Here is a 25300-nt window from a genome sequence, read left to right on the forward strand (position 1 = left end):
CAGTAGGATCAGTGTTGCATTTCGTTTCTGGGTACTGAATTTGACTTTAAATCCAGGGTATTTGTGATACATCTGAAATGTATTGTTTATAGGCTTGGCACAAATTCAAAACTTCATTTTTTTTAATTTTTTTTTTAGAACTGTGTGTTCTTCAGCACTGTTGTTTAATATATGTCCTGTTTGTAGAAATGAAAATTTTGACTATGTGCTATTAAATTTGAAAAAAAGCTTTGAAAGCTCATGTTGAATTTATTGCCTTTTATCAACTTAATTCTTTTTGTCATAAATTATGCAGCTCTGTTATTGTTTCTGTAGGGTGGATATATTCCTATTATAACTGGTAGAGCACTATATTTGTCTTTATTTTTTCTTTCCGCTTGTGAATATATTTCCAATTATCAGTTTACTCTTTTAGCAAAATGAATACGGATCGAAAACTGCCTGTGTGTCATATAATATGTGATGAAAATGCACTCATACTTTGTTTGCTCTTTTTATTTAAATTTCCACTATGTTATTCTGTCTCTGTGATAGTTGTTTATTGTCTGTTTTTGTTTTATTTTTTTTTCTTTTTGTTGCTTGTCACAATTTTTCATCACTCAGGCAAAATGCAAGATGGAAATCTGGAGAACAACCAGAATAAAGGTAACCTTTTCCTCATACTGTGTTCTGCAATGTGTTGTGTTTTCTCTACTGTTTATCATTTCATCAGATTGTATTTCTTACTGTAAATATGCACATAACTTGTGGAAGATGAAAATTGGATAAAAAGCTGTCAAGTACATTTTCAAAGGCTCGTGTGTGCAAATACCAGGGTTTACGCTCATGGCTGGGCATTGCGCGCATTGCACACATTTTATAATGAGCCCAGCCATGCGTGTAAACCCCATTAGCTGCTGTCCCAAAGAAGTGGGGGCTGACGCCCAGCCAGCACACAGAAAATACTTCTGCTCCAGAGGGAGCAGTAAGTATTAAAAAATAATCAGGTAGCTAGGTAGGGGTTAGGGTGGAGAGGGGAAGGGAAGGAATGTTAGGCAGGGGGGTAGGGAAGTTCCCTTCCATTCCGCTCCTTAATTGGAGTGGACTGGGAGGGAACTGGGGGAGGACGATTGCGTCACCATGCATATTTCCCGAAAATTCCCCTCCCCGGTGTGCGCTGCCCGCACATGGGTACGTGGATTTTAATCTCAATTGTGTGCACATATTTTTAAATATATTGACTTCCGCTCATAAATCTGGTTTTACGCGAGCAAGTTGCACTTTATTTCATGCGTAAAATATACACGTTTACATTTTTTTAAATTGGTAGGAAAAGTATGCACATTCATTGTATTGAAAAACTCATTTTAAGTGCAGTGCATTTATTCACACATAAGAATACATACATGTGTATATTGTGAGGCAGAGATAAGCTATTTTATAATATGCATCTTATACATGGGGCTTATAAGATACCATCATTGATCTCCAGGTGCCATATATGCACATATTTATGCAGCCATGTGACGTTATATGAAAGTTATCCTAATGTGGATGAATTTTTTAAAATACTGTCATAGGGTAGAGTGAAAGGAATTTTCTATTTTTAGATTCATTATTTTACCTACTTACAGTATGAAAACAGAATGAAAATTAAAATTTGCTGCTCGTGTTCTTACTCATTTTAATATCTAGTTGTTTTTTTTGTATATATTTAATACATACAAACCAGGAACTAATATAAAAGTTAATCAACATTAACAAGTCAATGTTTCTTTTTTAGTGACCATTTTTCAACACTAATAGCTAATACTAACATTTTAATTTTTTTCATTAAAGAATTTCTGAAATGTAACTAATGTTTCAAAGATATGGCTATGCACTCAGAATGTGATATAATGTTACTAAAGCAAAAGTCAGCAATAGTTGCTGCACTGAAGAGTGTTAATCTGGTTATTTTGGATTTCCAGTAACACTGCATGAGTACTTTGAAAAAGCAGTGTGCTAAAGAAGAATTGCCCCATAAAAGGCTCCTGTCACACTACACTAGTTTGTCTTGGTTAATAATAGTACTGTACAGGTTCAGTATGTAAAGGTGAAGGTTTTTGATGGTAATTTTCAAACCTTTTTATGTGAGTAAACAGCTGTTTACCTATGTAAATTCTCCCCCCCCCCCCCCACCTGCAGATAAAAGTACCCATGCTAGTCACATGTATGGGTACTTTTACTTACTACAAAAAAGGGGCATAACGAGATCAGGGGCGGGAAAGCATGTGTAGGACTTTCATTTTGAAAGCCCCATGCATACTTTCCTCATGTACATTTGTCCCTGCTTCAAAGATGCAAATATACACAGGTACTGACTGCACTGTTGGCCTGATTTTTGGAGGGGAGAGGGGAGTTCCTTTTGGAAAATTAGCTTGCAGGTTTATGGGTACATTACACCCACACAGGCTGATACGGTACGGCGCGCTCGGCCAAGCATGCGATTGGCCGCGCGTTTTCGACGTGTGTCTATTACCCCTTATACATTAAGGGATTTAGCATGTCGAAAACACAACTCCCCCCTGAAAATTAATAGCGCCTATCACATGCAAATGCATGTTGATGAGGTCATTAGTTAGTCCCCGAGATACTGAAAGTAAAATGTGCGGCCAAGCTGTATATTTTAGGCTCAACAAATTAACATGTGCTCAAGGGCAGGTGTTAATTTCTGAGCAACCCAGAAAAGTATACAGAAAAGCAGAAAATACTACTTTTCTGTACATGCTCTAATTTAATATCCTAGTTTAATATCCTAGTTTTACTGGCGTCCATTTTCCTAACCCGTGGCTGTCAGCAGGTTTGGAAACCAATGCCGGTAAAATAGAGCATTGGTTGTCAGGACCCGCTGACACCCACCTCTACACTATTAAGGAGGTGCTGGGGACGCGCTATTGTCCCTAGCGCCTCATTAGCGTGACCCCTCATTTAAATAAAGAATCGCGCACCCAGGAGAGACAGCTGGGCGCGTGTCGGGAGAGCTGTCACTCAACACGGAGCGCCTGCTCCCCCGCGATTCTTACTGTATCGGCCTGACAGTCCTGTAACTCCTCTGGGCTGTATAAAAGTCACCCTGCATTAATATAGTTTTTTGCTCTCAGAAATTTGCAAACAACTCTGGGGAAATTGGAAAATGTTCAAAGCCCAAAACTTGTCAATGACTATTCTTAAAATTGAACCAAGCTCATTGTGCATAAAACTGTACATGTAACTCGATTCCATGTGCTCTTTTACATGCGCTGATGAAAGGCATTCCGGGGGAGGAGGGGGATTTGGCACTTACACACATACTTTTTCATTTAAAATGTGTGCACGTAACTGTACATGCATAAGTTATGCCCTATGAAGAGGAGGTGTATTTTTACCCAAGTAAGCATGTGAGTGTACTTGGCCAACTACACGAATGATTTCAAAGCAAAGTTACACGTGCAAAATTTGCTGTGAAAATACTTGGAAATGTCTGCGTGTACATTGTGCATGCAGATTTTAACACTGTGCAAGCTATTTGAAAATTACCTTCTTAAGGTGAAACGCTGACCAAGTGAATTTCATCCTGAATTTTCCCCCCCACTTCTGATTGCAGAAAATTCAAAATAGATGTGAAAAAATTGAAAGAAACATCTGAAGCATGCCAACAATCCAATGAAATCTTGTTTTGATTTTAAAAAATGGACAGAAACAGATTTTTAAAAATTCAGTTAAAAAAGATTCCTTGTATCAACCTGATCAACTTGAACGCTTTTCTCAGGCTTTTTGAATTGATTGATTGAACCTATTTTGAAGAAGTTAGCATATCTGCTTTCTCGCTCTCCCTTTTTCTTTCTGTAGCTCTGTAGGAATTAGATATATGTATGTATGTATATATATATATATATATATATATATATATATATATATACATACATACATATAGCTCTGTAGGAATTAGATATATGTATGTATGTATATATATATATATATATATATATATATATATATATGTGTACATTTCCACAACAAGGCAGGGTCTGGTTTATTTGTATAAATATCTGTAAAGCCAAAAATAATATTTTTACATATTTCATTTGACATGGAATGTTAAATATATATCCGTGTTCTTGGTAAGTAAAAAATTCAGAGGGAGGAATTTTTCCCAAATTACATTTGCAAATTCTCTCTAGAAGTTCAGTCATGTAAATATTATTGCAAATATGTCGTTTCAATTTGCCTCTCACATTAAGAGTAACTTATGTATCCTTGAAGAAAGGTCATATGATTTATATTCCTAATATTCAGTACATTACAGTACTAATTAAATACATTTGGAAGATGAGACCTTCTTTTGTGGGTTATTTCAATAAGATGAACTCTTTCATGCAATGAGATGGGTTACACTCTATATGGAGAAATGTTGAATCTATTATAGATGACCTTAAAAGCAAGGACAGTCAACAAAGAGAGTTTTAAAGGACTATATGCCAATTTAAAGGGACAGCAGATCTAATAGCATAAAACAGATATCACTTGTTTCTAAGTTGTATGTTCATTTAAGCTACAGCATGGATTTAGATTAACACTGGGTTCCTTTGACCTTTAAAGACAATTCTTCATAAAGTCTCACCAATCACTTTGAGGAAATGAGACCTTTAATTTCCAATCTGATATGCTGTCTCTGTAATTTTAAAGTCATACTTATGTGGTATTCTAATAAAGAATTAGCCTTATATACTCACTTATTGAAGTTTTAATATCTAATGGTCAGGGCTTTAGTATGGTTACCATTTGTTACCCAGGTCAAAGATGAGGATAAATAGGAGCAATCAGTCTTCATAAGTCCTGGTATAGTCTAGTGTCCACATTATTGTAGGATGCTTTGTGATTTAGAAAAAAAAGTTGTTTTCTTTCATAAAAATCAGGTTTTAAGTCCATATTCTTCCTATCTAGAGACTAATATACCTTGCTAGCCAAAAGGTGAAATTTAAAATCCCAACGCGTGCCAAAAACGGGAGATAGTTGAATATGTCGGGCCGGCTTGCACGAAACCGATTTAGAAAGCTGCCTGAGTACATGCATATCTCCTGCTGCATGCACAAATAAAAAATTCCTAAAAGGGGCGGGGCATGAGCATTCCTGGATTTCTCAATGAAATCAGTGCGTAAATAATTATGTGTATTAGCGTGCCCCGGGGTCTCCTACCCCATAAATTTACTTCTGCTAAGGATGGCGTGTAAGTCATAAAACAAAAAAAAAAAAATATAGACATCTCAGGGTTTTAAGGGTTGAGGTTAACAGGGAAAAGGAAGGCTATTAAAGTAGGAAGGGGTTTGAAGTCCTATCCCATGTCTGGGTGAACTGGGAGCGAACCTCTGAAATTGGCAATGGCGTAGAACTGCATCCCTTTGAAAGTCCTCCCACTTACATAGTGGAAGTGGGATTTGCGCACACAGGTGCGCGCCTAATTAAAATTGCACACAGATGTGCGCTCAGCCTGTTTTATAACATGCGCACATATATGCACATAGGGGTAGATTTTAAAAGAAGCGCGCATGGCCTACATGTGCGCCCGCTACCCGGCGCACGCACATGTACGCCCGGTTTTATAACATGTGCATGCAGGCGCGTGCATGTTATCAAATCAAGGGCCGGCGCATGCAAGGGGGTGCACAGTTATGCACCTTCCGCGCGACGAGCCGCGCTGCCTTCCCCCATTCCCTTCCCCCTAACCTGACCTTTCCACCCCCTTCCCCTAACCTTTCCCCCCCCAGCCCTACTCTAACCCCCCCCCCCCCCGTCCTTTGTCTTACCTTTTGCACCTGCCTCTGGGCAGGCGCAAGTTGCACGCGCCAGCAGGCTGCCAGCACACAATCCTCCAACAGAGTGACAATGGCCGCTCTGTCAGAGGCCTCTGGACCCGCCCCACCCCCGGACCACCCAGCCCCGCCCCTTCCCTGCCCCCAGACTGCCCCCTTTGTAAAGCCCCAGGACTTACACGTGTCCCGGGGCTTTACACGCTTCGCTGGGCCTTTTTAAAATAGGCCTGTAACACGTAAGACAGGTTACGCGCATAAATCTTCCTGATTTACACACATAACCTTTTGAAAATCTGGCCCATATGTTATGAAATAGTTGTAACCATGGGCATGAGCCGGCAAACACGCACATGTGTGCCTGTGTGCCTGTTTAAAAGTTACTGTCCAAGTGTTTCTAAAAAGTCATGATCCTCCTTCCATTTCTTCTAAACCACTTAAAAATGAATTTCATCACTGAAATGAAAGAGGAGAGAGACAGGGAAGTGAAAATACATGAAATTCAAGTGTATACAAAATAAAAGTAACCATTTTCTTTTCTGTTGTGGTAGCCAAGCAGCAGGATGGAGCAGCTGCCATGGAGATGCAACCCTTGAAAAGTGCAGAAGGAGGAGAGGGAGATGATAAGGACAAGAAAAAAGCAAACCCGCACAAGAAGGAGAAATCAGTCCTTCAAGGAAAGCTGACCAAACTTGCAGTACAGATAGGCAAAGCAGGTATGGATAAAGTATGTGACAACAAGATAATTAATGTGCCACCATGTGATTTTGTTGGTTTGTCTATGGTACCTAATGAACAATTTTTGACTCTCTTCTCAGCTGGCAAAGTGGCACATTAAAACCTTTGAGTTTGTCTATTTTCTCTATCCTTTTATGTAAACCGCTTAACTGATAAGTGAGATTTGAAGAACATAGACCAAATGAGATGCTAACTCCCAAGTTTTCTCATAGTCAAACTGGTATAGTGTGCACAGAACCATTCACTCGTTCTTTCTATTCATGTCTTAAGCTTTACTGCTTCTTTAAAAAGTCATGTAAATGGAATATGGTTGTCTGAGGACAGGAAGCCGATATAATAGAAAGAGGTTTGACAAGAACCATATGCAAAGCAAAAGAAATAATATTTAAAAAATACACAAAGTCAGGCTTGTAAATAAATCATACCATTTTTCTTGCTTTCATGATTAAAATGCTATATTCCTGCAGTGGCATGAAAATATTTAACTAGGCAATCAATTCAGGGGCAATTTGATAGTCTGAAATCAGAGTCTATGGTAGCAGTCCGACAAAAGAACATTTTCTGGTAAATGTCAATGTACATGGAAAAAAGTGTCTCAAAGAGGAACCTTAACTTCAGTATATTCATTTTGTGAATATAAAGGATTCTCATAAGAGCATATAGAGGTAGATATTCAAACAAAATATTTAGGTAAGTTAACTGGAAAAACTTACCTGGGATATTCATCAGGACAGCTATGCTGCTGAATATCTTATCAAAAAGAGCTACTTAGCTGGATGAGTTATATCCAACTAAATTAGACCAGCTTTATGGCAAGTCTTGCCCCTCGATTCATCATTCTGCTATATTTATAGCAGAATGATGAGCACTAAAACAAAAAGGTGCGGGGAAGGGGGTGATAATAGGCAGCCGGCCGCATCGCAGCAGTGTGGTTTCAACTGCCGCAGTGCAGCCGCACCACACACTATCGTCCCCATAGTGCCACAGGAAAAGGTGTAGTCATTTCCCGTGGTGCTGCCAGTGATAATGTGAAAAACATTATTGCCTGCAGTGCTGCTGGGAGATAACTCCACCCAAACCCCACCTACACTCCTCCCCTGCCCCTAATTAGAATAATACCACAGCGATACCGGCACTTCACAGAGTAAAGAATGACTGTGTAAGTCAACTGGATAAATACAAAAATCACTACTTATGAGATTTCTACAATGTACTCTCGCCCTAGCTTGATAGCACCCAAGTAGAGATTACATAAAGATAGGGCGAGAGTACATTGCAGAAATCTCATTTTTGTGTAGCTTTCGTCATTCCAAATCACATCAAATCTTCACTGATGTGTACTGTGCTGTTCGTAAGTCTGACTGGCCCCAAAGCCCTAGACCACCACCTAAACCTCACCTAGGGTTACTAGATGACCCTCCAATAGTGATATAAATAGTTAACTTACATGAGAGCCTTATAAAGAGTCTCTCTCTCTCTCCAATAATTCACCCACTAAATATCCAGTTAACTACTTAGTAATTTGGCACATAGTTAATTAGAATAATCTACAAGTTATCTATAGATAGACACACATATCTAACTATATATATCAATGATTTTCAGGATGAATATATATATATATACCTATTAATGACGGAACAAAATATAAGATTCTGTTATAGCAAAAAAAGACATTTTTATTTCATTACTACAAATTTCACAAGATTAATAGCAACGATATCCACTTGTTAAAAACTCTATACAAAAAATCCTTTCATACAAAAACTTTTATCAAATAAATGTCCATTTAAATCTTTTAAAGTATCACCATAAAAATGTCCTTTTACATATAACAATAAAGAAAAGTACTTCCATACATAATTAGTGACAAATAATACTCTCATCTAAATTGATCTCGTTATTGATTGAAGGGTCGATTTAACTTTCATATAGCAAATATGATGGTATCAAGAAATGTTCTATTGCCAATGAATCTTAAAATAGCAGAGAACCTTAGAATCTGTCTTCTATCCCCGACACAAAGGTCTTGATGTCTCGCCACATAGCAGCTTCATCAGGGGAAGAGTAACATTGGTTCATATGATTATAGTTGCATCATTAGTCGCTCATTTTCTCACAGGACAAGCAGGATGGTAGTCCTCACAAATGGGTGACATCGAGGATGGAGCCCACCATGGAAAACTTCTGTCAAAGTTTAAACAGAACTTTGACTGGCCCCTACTGGGCATGCCCAGCAAGGCACTGACCCTGCAGCCAGCAGGGGTCTCCCTTCAGTCTTCTTTTTTCCGCGCAGCAGTTGCCACGCGGTGAAAGGAGCTCTCTAACCACGTTCCTGACAGGAATTTGGAAATTAATTTCCTAAGAAAATTTGCCCCTCAGGGGTCTCCCTTCGACAAATTTTTAGTCATCTTACGGAACCCGGTAAGTTTTTTGCCTTTTCCATCGACTACCGTCGATTTTGGCCCTCGAGGCCTGTTGGCACTTACCGATCCCCAACCTAAATTTTGGCTTCCAGCCATGGCAACGGGGTTCCGTCGTTGTCCGGATTGTACCCGGACTATGTCCATCACAGACCCCCACAGGGTTTGTGTAATGTGTTTGGGTAGTGAGCATGATGTCCTGACTTGCACCAAATGTGCCTTAATGACACCCAAAGGTCGCAAAGCCAGGATGGAGAAGATGGGGCTCCTCTTCCATGCACCCACCCCAACGCCATCGATAGCATCGACGTCCTCGGAACCGGCACCGTCGAAGTTGTACCACCATCGTCAACCCTCCGGTGACCGTCCGCCATCGATCGCTTCTCGGCCGTCGACTCCCGTCCCTTCCCCGGATGGGCGAGGGGATCGGAAAGAAAAGCATCGCCATCGACGGCACAAGTCTCGGCCTGTCGAGGATCCACAGCCATCGACCTCCGCTCAAGCCGAGCCACCGATAAAGAAGCCGCGAACAGACCGGACACCCTCCACGTCTCGTTCGCCGGCATCGAGGAAACCCTCACCCTCTCGGGGTGTGGGGGCCGTGATCCCACCGGTTACGGTGGTCCCTCCGGCCCTGCCTCAGCCTCCCTCTCCCATCGAGCCGGGTATGTTTACCCCTGGTCTCCGGGCAGAACTGGACCGGCTGGTCCAGGAGGCCATCGAGAAAGCGATGAAGAAATTACAACCTCCATCGGCACCGTCTCCGGCACCGGTTCCAGTGCCGCCCCCGGCACCGATGCCGGCACCGGCTTCGCCACCAAGGAGGGAACCGTCCACCGAGCCGTTGGTGCAAGCGCTAGCACCGCTACTGAGCCGCATGGAGGCACTCATGACGGCCCTTCCATCGGTGATTCCAGTGCCATCGACAACACCACCGTCTCCGACTGGTTTCTCATCGGCAGGAGAAACACCGTTTCGACTTCCCCCTTCCGGGGTAGTTCCATCGGTACCTTCTGGTATTTCTCCACCGATTTATCCTTCGGCTCCATCGATTCCGCGCCAGGCACCGATTCCATCGGCAGCACCGAAGCCATCGATGCCATTTCTGGTTCCACCTACCGCACCGATTCCACCTCGGTTTCCATCGATGCCTTCAGAGCCTCAGCCAGGTCCATCAGGGCTACAAGCCCCACATGATCCCTACGATACCTGGGGTGATGATGATGATACTTCTTCTGACACAGATTTGCCTTCGCCACCTTCTCCTACAGAGAGTAGAAAAAGATCTCCTCCTGAGGATCTATCTTTCATTAATTTTGTGAAAGAGATGTCAGAAGTTGTACCTTTTTAACTACAATCTGAAGCTGATGACAGACACCAGATGATGGAACTGCTTCAATTTCTGGATGCTCCAAAAATCATCGCTTCTATTCCTATTCACCAGGTGTTTTTGGATCTGCTCAAGAAAAACTGGGAATCTCCTTCCTCTGTTTCCCCAGTCAACAAGAAGGCTGACTCCACATACCTTGTCCAGTCAGCACCAGGTTTTCAAAAGCCTCAACTGGATCATCGCTCTGTTGTGGTTGAGTCCGCACAAAAGAAGGCCAAGCGTCTGAAACCACATTCTTCTACTCCACCTACCAAGGACAATAAATTCCTGGATAGTGTGGGACGAAAGGTATATCATGGAGCTATGTTGATTTCACGCATAGCTTCATATCAACTTTACATTACTCAGTACAACAGAGCCATCCTTAAGCAGATGCAAGACTATGCTGACACATTACCAGACCAATACCAACTGCAGCTTCAAGCCCTTCTTCACAAAGGATTTGAGGCAGGGAAGCACGACATCAGAACTGCCTATGACATATTCGATGCTTCCACGAAGGTTTCAGCCACAGCCATCTCAGCCAGACGTTGGGCTTGGTTAAAGTCCTCCAACCTTCGTCCAGAGGTCCAAGATCATCTTGCTGATTTACCCTGCTTAGGCGACAATTTGTTTGGAGAGCAAATTCAACAGATTGTGGCGGAGTTAAAAGACCACCATGAGACGTTGAAACAACTCTCATCTGTCCCGCCTGAGGTGTCCTCCAAGCAACCACCAAAGAAGGACTCTAAGAAGTCGTTCTTTCGACCACGTCGCTACTTTCCTCCATCAGCTAGGGCTCGTCCTGCACGGTCCTCCAGCAGACCTCAGCCTCGTCAGCCGAGAAAGCAAAGACCTACTGTAGCCCCACCTCCTGGGCCTACGGCGGGCCTTTGACTTCCCTGTACTGAGCACATGCCAAATCCCTCTTCCACACATCCCTGTGGGAGGTTGTCTGTACCACTTTTTACACCGTTGGAAACAGATCACCTCAGATCAGTGGGTGCTAGCAATTATCGCACAGGGTTACCACCTCAACTTCATAACTCTTCCGCCAGACTCCCCGCCCCTTCAGGCATGGAGTCTAACCAGCCATTTGACTCAATTACAACAAGAAGTATCCCTTCTTCTACAATCAAATGCTATAGAACCCGTCCCTCCTTGTCAACAAGGGAAAGGATTCTATTCCAGATACTTCCTCATACCAAAGAAATCAGGGGGACTACGTCCAATTCTGGACCTTCGAGCCCTCAACAAGTATCTGCAAAAAGAAAAGTTCAAGATGGTAACCCTGGGCGCCTTGCTCCCTCTCTTACGAAAGGGGGATTGGCTGTGCTCTCTCGACCTCAAGGACGCTTATACCCACATTGCGATAACACAATCTCATCGCAAGTATCTGCGTTTTCTGATAGGCCACGACCATTATCAATACCGGGTACTACCTTTCGGGCTGGCATCTGCTCCACGGATCTTTACCAAATGTCTCGTAGTGGTAGCAGCATTCCTCAGGAAGGAAGGTGTCCACGTCTACCCCTATCTGGACGATTGGCTAATCAGGGCCTCCACCCCTCAACTTGCTCAATCCTCCCTGAAGTTGACAATTCACACACTCCTTTCCTTGGGGTTTCTTGTCAATTACGAGAAATCTTGCTTAGTCCCATCTCAAACCTTATCCTTCATTGGAGCAGTCTTGGACACCTTACAGGCAAAAGCCTACCTTCCACTTCAACGAGTTCAAACGCTCATGTCCCTAGCTCGCCAGCTCCAGTCTCAACACACTGCCACAGCTCGCCAATTCCTCATCCTCCTAGGACACATGGCATCTTCGGGGGGGCTCATGTGGACGAATTGCAAACCCAAGGGTTATGGTCACCAGAGGAAGCCGAACACCAGATAAATTTCTTGGAACTTCGAGCAATCCGCTACGCGCTCAGAACTTTCAAAGATCATCTATCGAATCAGATAATCTTAATCCAGACAGACAACCAAGTGGCCATGTGGTACATAAACAAGCAGGGAGGCACAGGCTCCTTCCTTCTGTGTCAGGAAGCTGCGCAGATTTGGGCAGAAGCCCTCTCCCATTCCATGTACCTCAAGGCCACTTACTTGCCGGGAGTAGACAATGTATTGGCAGACCGGCTGAGCCGTGTCTTCAAACCACACGAGTGGTCACTCGATCCTCTGGTAGTGACCTCTCTGTTCCACAAGTGGGGTTTTCCCCGCAAAGACCTCTTTGCGTCCCCTCAGAACCACAAAGTGGACGATTACTGCTCTCTCAGTCGGAGCCAGCACTATCAGCCCAGGGATGCCTTCTCCCTCAAGTGGACGACAGGTCTGCTTTATGCATTCCCTCCACTTCCTCTTCTGTCAAGGACTCTCGTGAAGCTTCGCCAGGACGGAGGAACCATGATCCTGATAGCACCCCACTGGCCACGCCAAGTGTGGTTTCCCATACTCCAGGATCTCTCCATCCGCAGGCACATCCCTCTGGGAACGGATCAGCATCTGCTCACTCAAAACGACGGATGCCTCCTCCATCCCAACCTCCAAGCCTTGTCCCTGACGGCATGGATGTTGAAAGGTTAGTCCTTCAGCCTTTTAACCTTTCGGATTCGGTTTCTCGTGTCCTGATAGCTTCACGAAAGCCCTCCACCAGAAGATCCTATTCATATAAATGGAAAAGGTACACATCATGGTGCACTTCTCAGTCCCTTGATCCCCTTTCCTGTCCAATCTCTAAGTTCTTGGACTATTTATGGCACCTATCAGAATCCGGTCTAAAGACCTCTTCCATTAGGATGCATGTCAGTGCGGTAGCCGCCTTCCATAAAGGTATAGAGGGTGTCCCTATTTCAGTACAACCCCTGGTGACACGCTTTCTTAAAGGCTTGCTCCATCTGAAACCACCCTTACGTCCTCCGGCCCCATCTTGGGACCTTAATCTGGTTCTTGGTCGTCTAATGAAACCACCTTTCGAACCTCTGCACTCCTGTGAATTGAAGTATCTCACATGGAAAGTATTATTCCTGTTGGCCATTACTTCAGCTCGCAGGGTTAGTGAGTTACAGGCCTTAGTCACCTATCCGCCTTACACTAAACTCCTGCAAGACAGGGCGGTACTCCGCACTCACCCTAAATTTTTACCTAAGGTAGTTTCTGAATTTCATATCAATCAATCCATCATACTACCTATCTTTTTTCCCAGGCCCCATTCCAACTCTGGGGAACAGACTCTGCATACCCTAGACTGTAAACGGGCTCTAGCTTTTTATCTAGACCGTACAGTTGCTCACAGGAAGAGCACTCAACTGTTTGTCTCCTTCCATCCTAACAAGTTAGGACAACCTGTGGGTAAGCAGGCTCTTTCCTCCTGGTTGGCGGACTGCATTTCTTTTTGCTATCAGCAAGCTGGTATTCCTTTTCAAGACCGTGTAAAAGCACACTCTGTGAGGGCCATGGCGACTTCGGTAGCACACCTTCGATCGGTGCCGCTTCCTGACATCTGTAAAGCTGCAACCTGGAGTTCCCTCCATACCTTTGCAGCCCACTATTGTTTGGACAAAGCGGGAAGACAAGACTCCATCTTCGGCCAATCTGTCTTGCGTAACCTTTTTCCAACATGATGTACCAACACCCTTCCACCTTCCCGGTAGGGTGCGGATGCCCTTTACCAAATTCCACCCCAGTTGTTGTGCCTGTTGCACGCCGTTGGGTGCATTTGGTGCCAGTCAGGACATCCTCAGCTCGGTACTCACCCATTTGTGAGGACTACCATCCTGCTTGTCCTGTGAGAAAGCAAATGTTGCTTACCTGATGTAACAGGTGTTCTCACAGGACAGCAGGATGTTAGTCCTCACGAAACCCGCCCGCCACCCCGCGGTGTTGGGTTCGTTTTATTTTTACTTTTTAGGCACTGCCTGTAGCTTTGAAATCAGACTGAAGGGAGACCCCTGCTGGCTGCAGGGTCAGTGCCTTGCTGGGCATGCCCAGTAGGGGCCAGTCAAAGTTCTGTTTAAACTTTGACAGAAGTTTTCCGTGGTGGGCTCCATCCTCGATGTCACCCATTTGTGAGGACTAACATCCTGCTGTCCTGTGAGAACACCTGTTACATCAGGTAAGCAACATTTGCTATTTCATTCTAATTTATGTTATCTTTTTCAAAATTTAAGACAATTCACAAATCCAAGCCTTCCTTATTCTTAACACTGAAAGATAACTGAAATGGAGGCAGATATAGAGATTTCTACAATGTACTCAGCGAGAGTACATATATATATATATATACACATCCTTAAAATCATTGATTCTTAAGTAAAATCACAGAAGGAAAAACTGCATTTCAGAGAAAAAAAATTCTTATCTGCGAAATTGATTTACTTAGCTATAGCTGCATTAGTAAACTATCTTTTGGGAAAACATCAAAGCTGTCCACAAAACAGCAGTCAGTGGGTAGCTACAAAATACTACAGCATCAGAAACCCCATACACATTGCACTGCAGATAACTTTGTTTAGTTTGTCAGACATGCTGACAGTCAAACCAATTTGGATCCCATTTCAACATTTTAGAACAGAGCTGTTAAACTCCAGTCCTCAAGTGTCACAAATAGGTTTTTAGGATTTCCCACAATGAATGTTTATGAATTAGATTTCATATATTTCATCCTAAACCCAGACTGATTTGCATAAGTGGCCTATCCTGATAAATAGACTGGATTTTAGAATTCAAGGACTAGAGTTTTCCATTTCTGTCTTTTGAAGTTTCAAAAGTAAGAAAAAGCTTTTCACTACAGTGGCAGCCCAAAAGTTTCCACTTCTTTGAAGGTCATGAAATATTTATGAGAAAATATGTGAATTTTGAAAAGCTTTTTTGTGCATAAATGAGATTTTTGAAAATTGTCCTGGGGTCGTACTTATAAAAGTATGTGCGGAAGCAATTTCACATGTACTTTCGGGGCCTGAGGTGAGAAAATCATTTACATGCATACTTTCAGTTTCAAAAGTATGCGCATAAATCTTCATGTGGATATTTACACTTGCTCTCCAGCAGGCATAAATGTGTGCTTATTCCGCCAAAAGGTAAACAAGGGTCTTGCTAATTTTAAAAGTTGACTTGCACACATAAGTCTACTTTGATAATTAGGGCTCACATGCGGACTTCAGCCCTACGCAGTTATAAAATTGGGCTTATAAATCTTTATTTCAGACCCTTTTACTGATTACACAAAATTACTTCATGGCTGTTTATGTTTTAGGGAGAGGAAGAAATTTTGGGGGTGATGGAAACAAGCCAAGGATCAGCATCTTGCTAACAAACTGATATGTCTTCTAGATGTGATGTTTGATGCACACATGAGTACAAGATAAACTGAACAAGAGTTTTTTTTTAGGAGAACAGAACTTGTGTTCTTCTAACAAAGTTATTTCTTAAGCTGCAGTGATTTTAGCAGTCATCAGAATTAGTTTTCTTTTCGTGGCTATATTAATCTCTCAGATGTTCCTACTAATATGGTATCAGAGTGGAGATAGACCCTACTTATTAGTGAAAGCATTCCATTTTATGATGTGAATCAGTTTGGCGCTACAGCCATGTCAGGTACGTACTTGCCTCTTCCCTCAATATAATTCTCCACCCTCCCCTTCCCTGCCATCCATGTACCTCCCTCTCAAATTTCTGTTAGTTAAGCTATGAATGAAGCTTTCTGGCACAACATCATTTGAAAATGAAGATCTTTATTGGATCAATATGGCTGCAGCATAGGTCAAATTACATAACTAAACTCAGCCATTAAGCAAAACATTAAACATATTCTGCACTCCCTAGAGAATGACCATGCCATCACCTGTTTCAATTCATAAAGGCTCTTTAAGAGTCATGCTAATGGAATTTTCTGGCGTTGGAAATGCAGGGACCATCAAAGCCTCACCCCTCCAACGATGTACTGTTCTGTAACAAGAGCAAAATTCACTTATTCAAGATGCAGCACAAGTACTGGAGGATGAGCAATGTAGCAGCAGGAATACACACTTGGTATTCTCTACCTCAACCCTGCCACCTATGCCACAACTGTTCGGCACCCATCACACATTATCACCAAAAGACAAGGTTGGTGGGTGGCCTAGTCCTGGCGGCAGAGCACCTCCACGGTTGTGGCCTCTCCCCTTAACTGGGATAGGGGCAGCTCTTTTATCTGAACAGTTCTGTTCATCAATGTAAATCAGGCCTATTGTTTTAAAGAAACCTATTCTATAAAATTATGGAGTAACAGTACTCTAGTTGTTAGACCATGGTACTGAGACTTAGGAGAAATCCTGGGACATGAGTTCAAGACTCTTGTGACTTTGACTTTCTCTGTGACCTTCTGGAAGTCATTTTATTTCCTGGTGTCTGGAATTCCTGGCTTTGATTTTGGCTGGATTACCCTTTATACTCTAGATTTGCTTTGGAATTGCAGTTTATGAATGTACTTTGCTTAAAACTGCTATAAAAATCTATAATAATAAAAATGAAAATTCAAAGTGGATGATAACACAATATCGTCAATGTGAGTAAGGAAACTTTGGTCACTGTTATCAGAAGAATAAGAAATTGGCTGGTGCTGGGGAAAAACTGTCATGCAGTTCAAAATTTCTTGAGACAAACACATAATGGGCCAGATTTTAAAAACTAAGCGCAGGCGTAGATTTGTGCGCGCAATCCACGCGCATGTTATAAAATCCAGGGTCGGCACGCGCAAGGGGGGTGCACAATTTTGCAACTTGCACACGCCGAGCCATACAGCCTTCCTCCTTTCCTTCCACCCCCCACCTTCCCCTCCCGTCCCCTACCTAACGCTACCTAAAATCCCCCTTACCTTTAATTTTTAAGTTGCGCCTGCCTCCGGGCAGGCGTAGGTTGCACGCGCCGTCGACGGCCTGCCCGCGATCCCGGGCACAGCGGCAAATGGCCGCTGTGCCTGGAAGCTCCAGCCCCGCCCCTGCCCCGGCCCGCCCACTCCCCGCCCATTTTTTCATGCCCGCGTATGGGCATAGGCTTGCGCGTGTCGCCAAGCCTATGCAAAATAAGCTCGGCGTGCGCAGGAGGCTTTTAAAAGGGTTACGTGCATATATTACGCGAGTAAACCTTTTAAAATCCACCCCAAAGGTATTAAGGGTGACTTCTAGGAAGTACTACTTGCAAAGTAATGCAAACAGTCAAGAGCACCATGTGTTTTGGCTCTCATCCAGGGATGTCAGATGGCTCCTGCAGTGTTTGTTACTATTTTGAAATCCTTTACTGACAAACTGATGATTGCAATTAAAAATGAAATTAGAGTTTGACTGTGATGATAATGAGGAAAAAATAAGGAGACCCCCCAGGCTTAAAATGAAAACAAAATAGAAAATACAGTAAGATAATGTTCATTGTTTTGCATATTTGGATCAGATCAAATTTATTACACTATTAATAAAGCAAGAGGATTTGTAGTGCAGAAATATTTTTTAAATATTGATATACTAATTTATATAAATTATTATTTCAGACTAATAAAACCCTTGGGGTTATCTTATTTGTTTTGGCCAAGAATTGCCTCCTGCTTTTTTGAGCTTTCACCTCAATCAGAATCATCATCTATTGGGTTATGGCACCATGAAGCTCCATTCACAACTGCCTGTGTTTTCTTTCCCTATTTTTATATCTGCCTCACAATTCAGTTCAGCCATTACAGTGGCAGTTGTTGCTAGTCTTTGGCCCTCTGAAACATGATTAAAATGGACCTTAAATTTTGACAAGAGGTGCTAGCTGTTATGAATGCAGACAGGTGCTCGAAAGCGTGAGCCCCTGCACAAACACAGGGCTGTGGTCCACGCCACTGGTGGGCAATCGCATCTGGGCACAGGCTGGCTGAAACAGGAACACTCTTGACTTGGAAACAGGAACACTTGGACGTCCAACACATTTCAGGAACTGAGAACCAGCAATCCATGCTGGTCTCTGGGGTAGCCCTTCAGCCACTGAAAGCCCTTTTGGACTGCCACTTGGAAGCGGTTTGAGCGTGAGGACAGATGGAGGCAGAGGACTCAAAGATGACTCTGGAGACATGGACAAGACGCTGGAGACTTGGATGTAACACTGAAGACTTGGAGCATGGCTTGAAACAGGAACATGGCTTGAAGACAGACACAAGGCTTGAGACAGGAACATGGCTGGATGGAACAAGACAAGTGCTCAAGACTTGGAACAGGTGGATGGCTGGAACAAGAACTGCAGAGACCAGGGACAAGACTCAGGAACTCAGACTCAAGAACTTGGATTCAGGCTCAGGAACTCGGAACTAAGGAAGAGACTCCGAAGACTTGAACCAGTGGCAAAGACTTGGCAGGACGCTACAGACTTGGACTGGATACAGGAATGAAGACTTGGATGCAGGAATGAAGATTTGAACACAGGAACCAGAAGACGATGAGAAACAGGAGACCTTGATGGACCGGTAACCACAGAAAATCCAGAGACCTTTGTGAAGGCCTGGAGCAACGAAGGAAGTGGCCTTTTAAAGGCCCGAGGTAATGACATTATCAGGAGGGGCCGCAAGGCTTTTCCTGCCAAGGACCCTTTAAATTGCAAGTAGAGGCATGCGTGCATGCCTAGGATGACAGCGCGCCATGTCGGGGATTGCTGGTGGCATTTCATGCTGCACTGGAAGCAAGATTGGCATTTCAAGGCTGCGAGCCGGTGTTCGGCCAGCAGGTGAGTGAGACCGCTTGCAGGACTGTCCTGCGAGCGGTATTGCAATACTACCTTTGTGCGAGAAGTGAGACTCGCTCCCCCTTAGGACTGTGACTACTGCTTTCACAGCATATAGCCCCAGGCAGCCCAGGGAGCAGAAGCACAGTGCAGGAACTGAACCCAAATTTCCTGCATAGCGGTGTGCAGCACTCACCATCAGAGTCAATAGAGCAGCCACTCTTAAAGCCATCTTTTTTTCTGTTCATTTTGTTATTTATGTGGGCTAGGGATAGGTACTATGACTAGAAGCCTACTTATTTATTTTGATTTATATTCCATCTTTCAGCCACTTCAAAGTGGATTATTTTCAGGTACTGTAGGTATTTCCCTGTCCCTGTCTAGGTTTTGTACCTGAGGCAATGAAGGTAGAAGTGACTTGCCAAAGATCAATAGGAGCAGCAGTAGCATTTGAATCCTAGCTTCTCTGGTTCGTAACCCGCTGCTCTAAACATAACTCCTCCACTCCTACTCATCATATAGTCAGTCTTGTATTCTTATTGTTGAGACCCTGAATAAAGAGGGCCCGTTTGAAAGTTACCATCATAAAGTGCATTTATGTGAGTAAATCGAATGGACAATTCAATGGCATCTATTGTATCAATTTTCAAAAGCCCACCTACACGGTTAAAGTGCATTTACAAGTGTAAAAACCAGTTTTAGTTATGTAAATGCTTTTGAAATTCAGACCGTGTGTGAGTATGTATTCTATATAAGTACAGTGAAGGTGCACCTGTGTGTGGCCATGATATCTCAGTACCTGCTGTAGAGTTTCAGCCTTTTGCACACTATTAAGAAGCATTTTATCATAGATCTCTTGCAGAAGGTACCACAGGCTTGATACAACATTACCTTCTCAACATAGTAATTGAGGAAAGACAAAGACAAACTGCATGCGTAGCCAATTCTGCAGCTATTTTCATATTCTGCCAACATCTTTGGCCTCTAAAATCTTATCCAGTTTAAATTCAAATAGATTTAATGTTAGAGCCATAATTACTTTTACTGGCAAAATGTTCCATAATGTCACAAATCCCTTCTTTGAATGTGCCAAAATCTGTGAGGATTCATCACAGTGGTACAGGACATTGGTAAAAACATATAATGGCCATTTTTTTCATAGAGATGGGCTAATCCAGATATTATCATACAAATTTTAAAAGGCCAGTGCATGTAAATTTCAGAGGTTATGTGTGTGGCTGTACCTTGTGCGTGCCGCACGCATTTTCGGAAGGGCCTGGCCACGTACATAACCCCCTTTACGTGCCAAAGTGCCAGGCCTCTCATAAGGGGTGGGCCGGGGTGGGTTCTGGGGGGACAGTGTCATTAGATGCTGTCCCGGGGAAGCATGCTCCAGAGGATCAGTAAGTATTGAAATAAAAAAATAAAGGGTAGCTAGGTAGAGGTTAGGGGTCAGGTTGGAGAGGGGAAAGGGGAGGAAGGCTAGGTAGGGGGGTAGAGAACTGGAAAAAAGGCCAATTGTGTTGCCATGCGTAATTTTAAAATCCCCCCCCCCCCCCGCACAAACAAGTTGCGGGCCACCTGTACATGTGTGCATGTATGCACGGACATCGTATTTTATAACATGCATGTGGCAACACGCACATGTTATAAAATCGGCACGACCATGTGCAAGTGCCAGGAACCATGGACACACGAGGGTCTTAACATCGACCCCTATGGTTTATGATTCTCACAACTAATGCATAATCATGGATCCTGATTCATAGATTGTGGATTGTTTGGGAGGAAGCTTCTATTTCAAATATTGTTTTCCCTGGGTCTAAATTTTGGCACTAAATTTTAAAAAGCAGTACATGTGGGACACGTTTTTTTAAAGGGATTTCACGTTTGGTACTTTCTGCAGTTTTATTTTCAAAGCAGAATCCACTGGCTTGCAAAGTTGTCTGGATTAAGTCAGAAAAATCTTATCCAGCTAACTTTGCTGAGATATTTATTGGCATAGCAACACCGTTGAATGTATGCAGCTAAATCAAAGTTAGCCAGATAAGCTTCTACAGCAAACTTTAGGATTGCTCTCCAGTAGACCTAAAGTTATCCAGATATGTCAAAATCTATTCATCTGGCTAATTTAGCTGGATAACAGGCCTGCCTTAGACTTATTCAGCTAACCTTTTAGCTGGATAAAAAGTTAACTGCTAAGTCTGAGGTGCTCAGGCTGACAGTATTTTAAATGCTTTCAGTATTGTCCTCACTATAGTATGTTTAAATAATCATAAAACAATTGTGATTTTCATAAGAACTTAAGAACATAAGATGTGCCACACTAAAACATTGATACAGCAGCACTATGAGATACCCATTTCATGTGACTGATGTCTCCTGAGTTATTATTGTCCTCAGTGATCGGCATTTTAAGATTATCGACGCAGTTCTTGATTTAAGAATATTTGCTGCATAAGAATTGTACTCAACATCTGGTGGATCCTTGTTTTTGTGAATGGCAGTCAGTAATTTTTTGCTGTTCTAATTGGAAGCCCCTGATGCGGCCCCACTTCTGGGCAAAACTCAGCCTGAGTCGGGCATATTTTAAGTTTTTTGCTTTTGAAATGTAATTTTAATAAAGGAATTCCTACATCTAAGGAGATTGGACTTATTCTACTTTGTTTACCTCCTGGCTTTATTCGACCATCTGCTGTCTTGTTTCCTTGGTCCTACCTCACTTTGCACTTGTCCACATTAAATTTCATCTGCCATTTGGAAGCCCAATCTTCCAGTCTCCTACAATTCATCACAATCTGCTTGAGATTTAACTACTCTGCATAATTTTGTGTCATCTGCAAATTTGATCACCTCACTTGTCATGCCCCTTTTCAGATTATTTATAAATATATTAAAAAGCACCAGTCCTGTACCAGAAGCCAAGATGGCTGACTCGTAAGACATTATGGAGGAGCTCTCTCTTTGACTTTAGTTTCCTTTTGTGATTTCCTCAAGAATTCAGTGCCTACAGGATGCCGCATACCAAGCGGAAAGTTAAGTTAAAGAACATTGTTACTGAGAAGGAAGACTGCATCCAGCAGGCAAAAATTAAGAGCTTTTACGCATCAACCCCAAAGGCACCGGAAGCAAGGGCCGCGGTGGGAGAAACCTTGGAGCTTGGGTCCCTCTCAATGGCTGAGATGATTTCGCTGAGCCCGGGGGCCCAAACGATGCCATCCCTGCCCCGAGGATTGAGGGGAGTGGAAACTGAAGAACTGCCAAGTCCCTCGAGAGAGAGGGAATGGATCTGGGCAGGGAAAGAGCATCTGAGAAAGGTGAGAGAACTCTGGTTGGAGATACAACCTCGTCTCCCTTGCCCCCTAAGTCTCTACCGGCATTTGATAACAGCGTCACTCCACCAAATGAATTATTGAATATAATTCCAGGGACTGTGTTCACACTACAGAAGCCTCCTGTTGTGACTCTAGATACAATTTGGCGTGCTTTAGTTTCCATAGAGTCCGCAATATCTTCCTTAACTAAAGTATTTCTTGAGACAAGTAAAAAAGGATTAAATACTGAAAAGATTGTGATTCAACAGCAAGAAAAAATTGAAAATGTGGTAAAGAAAGTAACATCGATGGAAAATATTCAATCAAACCTAACTAAGTTTGAAAATATAATGGAGAAAAAATTTGAGAAAATTGAGAATTCTCTTAGATTTAGTAGTTAATTTTCCCATATTGAAAAAAATGTCACCGGTGGAGATATTTAAATGCTATATGATGGGAATGCCTTAAAATTCCAAAGGAGGTGACTCCGGTGATTACTAAAGCTTTTTTCACATCACGTAAGCCATTAAATAGATAGTATAGAAACAAGGGAACAACAGTCCTTGAATATCATTGAGATGCTTGAATTATCTACACAGACAGAGATTACCACAAGAGGAACATTGTTAATATCGTTCGCTTTTGAATATGATCGAAATTTGGTATTAAAGTTTTTCTTTAGAAATAGGATGATTAAATATTATGGGCAAAATGTCTGGATTTATCCAGACATAGGGCCTCATTTTCCAATATCGCATTGGTAACGCATTAGGGGGCGTTCCAATGCAAATGAGGCTTCTTTCGTGCAGTGGGGAAACATCGTGTGCAGCGATGTTTTCGCCATTCGCGAAAACATTAGCGCCGCACACGATGTTTTCCCAGTGCACGATAATCATCGCGGGCCACGATAGTCCCAGACAGCCTGTTGCAGGCTCCGGGGGGGGGGGGGGGGAAGAGAGAGAGAGAGAGAGAGAGAGAGAGAGAGAGAGAGAGAGAGAGAGAGAGAGAGAGAGAGAGAACCTTACTATAGTGCCTATGCCCTACATAGGTATTTGAATCCCTATGGGAGGGCTACCTACTAACTCGGGGTGGGGATTAGGTATGAGCGTCGGGGGTTGGGGGCCACTTTCGCATTCCACATGAGACCTACGGACAGAACAGTGGTCTCTAGTGCAGATTTGCTGGCCGTCGGAGTGAGGACGCTCACTCCAAGAGGAGATTTGGGCAACATTCTCTCCACCTAGCATGTTGTTGCCCAGGTAGAGTGTCCATCAAGCTAGGTAGGGAGAACGTTGCCCAAACCACTTCTTGGAGTGAGCGTCCTCACGCCGACGGCCAGCAAATCTGCACTAGAGACCACTGTTCTGTCCGTAGGTCTCATGTGGAATGCGAAAGTGGCCCCAACCCCCGACGCTCATACCTAATCCCCACCCCGAGTTAGTAGGTAGCCCTTCCATAGGGATTCAAATACCTATGTAGGGCATAGGCACTATAGTAAGGCTTTCTCTCTTTCTCTCTCTCTCTCCCGGAACTATCGTAGATGGCGATAATCCTTTTCTGGCCCGTAGCGCAGTCCATAACACAAAGTTGTAGTTGTAGTTATTAGCCACGATAGCAGCCGCGCTAACACTGCGGCTGTTTCGCCGCACACGATAAACAGGTTCCCGCTTTACATATGCTCCGCCCCAACTCCGCCCCCTGAATACCAAATTACTAATTTGCATTCGCAAATCGCGTTAACAGCTGTTAACGCGATTTGCGAATTTATCGCACGCGGTAAAGTGCTTGGAAAATGAGGCCCATAGTACGGGCACACAAGAACGTAGGAAGAAATTCCTGCAGATGAGATTAAAAGTGATAAATTGTGGGGCTAGCATGATCCTGAAATATCTGTGTAAATGTCTATTGAAGTATAAAGAAGAAAAATATTATTTATGGAGCCGGAACAACTAAGGGGCCAGGTGGGTGGTAGTATATTCCTATCACTATACTCTTCCCCAACATACTAGGGATTTCTACCCATAAAGATTTGATTGTGCATGTAGTCTCATGCAGATCTTTCTCCTGTTGGACTCTATGCCATCCCGGACATAAAGTGCCACCCCGACACCAAGATGCTCCTCTCTGTCATTGCGATATAATTTGTACCCTGGTATAGCACTATCCCATTGGTTATCCTCTTTCCACCATGTCTCTGAGATGCCAATTAAGTCTATGTCATCATTCACTGCTATGCACTCTAATTCTCCGATCTTTCTTCATAGACATCTGGCATTAGCATACAAACATTTCAAGGTGTGTTTTATGTTTGTATTTACATTCTGCTTTTCAGTTGACAGGGATAAATTGGAATCTTTTAGCTCAAGTGAGTTTTTAATTACAGGCACTTGGACTACTTTTCTTATTAATGGAACCTCTCTGTTGGGATGCCCTAACTCTAATTCTTCATTAGCATCCTTTGAAGATACCTCCCTCCGAACCATGCGCTGCTGAGCAACTGTCAGCTTTCCCCTTTTTTCTAGTTTAAAAGATGCACTATCTCCTTTTTAAAGGTTAGTGCCAGCAGTCTGGTTCCACCCTGGTTAAGGTGGAGCCCATCCCCTTGGAAAAGACTCCTCCTTCCCCAAAAGGTTCCCCAGTTTCTTACAAAACTGAATCCCTCTTCCTTGCACCATCATCTCATCCACTCATTGAGACTCAGGAGCTCTACCTGCCTCTGGGGACCTGTGCGTGGAACAGGGAGCATTTCAGAGAATGCTAAATTTGGTTTCCAGAACCTCCCTCCCACATTTTCTTGTCGTTGGTGACCACAGGTACCATGACAGCCAGCTCCTCCCCAGCACTCTCTATCTGAGATGTTACAGTTAATTTTCTAATAATAGATATGGAATATACTTTTTTAAAAGCCATAATGGACAAGGATCT

General features: G+C 43.0%; 1 protein-coding gene across 1 annotated transcript in view; it reads left to right on the forward strand.

Annotated features, from left to right (window-relative positions):
* Positions 1-25300, forward strand: part of ATP2B2 (ATPase plasma membrane Ca2+ transporting 2) — a 1801891-nt gene that overhangs the window by 1402951 nt on the left and 373640 nt on the right. Inside the window, exons 12-13 of the mRNA XM_029600768.1 lie at positions 604-645; positions 6359-6523. Of these exons, the coding sequence (XP_029456628.1) occupies positions 604-645; positions 6359-6523 (207 nt within the window). The remainder of the gene's footprint in view (positions 1-603; positions 646-6358; positions 6524-25300) is intronic.

The sequence above is a fragment of the Rhinatrema bivittatum genome, chromosome 4 (assembly GCF_901001135.1).
Source record: "Rhinatrema bivittatum chromosome 4, aRhiBiv1.1, whole genome shotgun sequence".
Classification (NCBI taxonomy): domain Eukaryota; kingdom Metazoa; phylum Chordata; class Amphibia; order Gymnophiona; family Rhinatrematidae; genus Rhinatrema; species Rhinatrema bivittatum.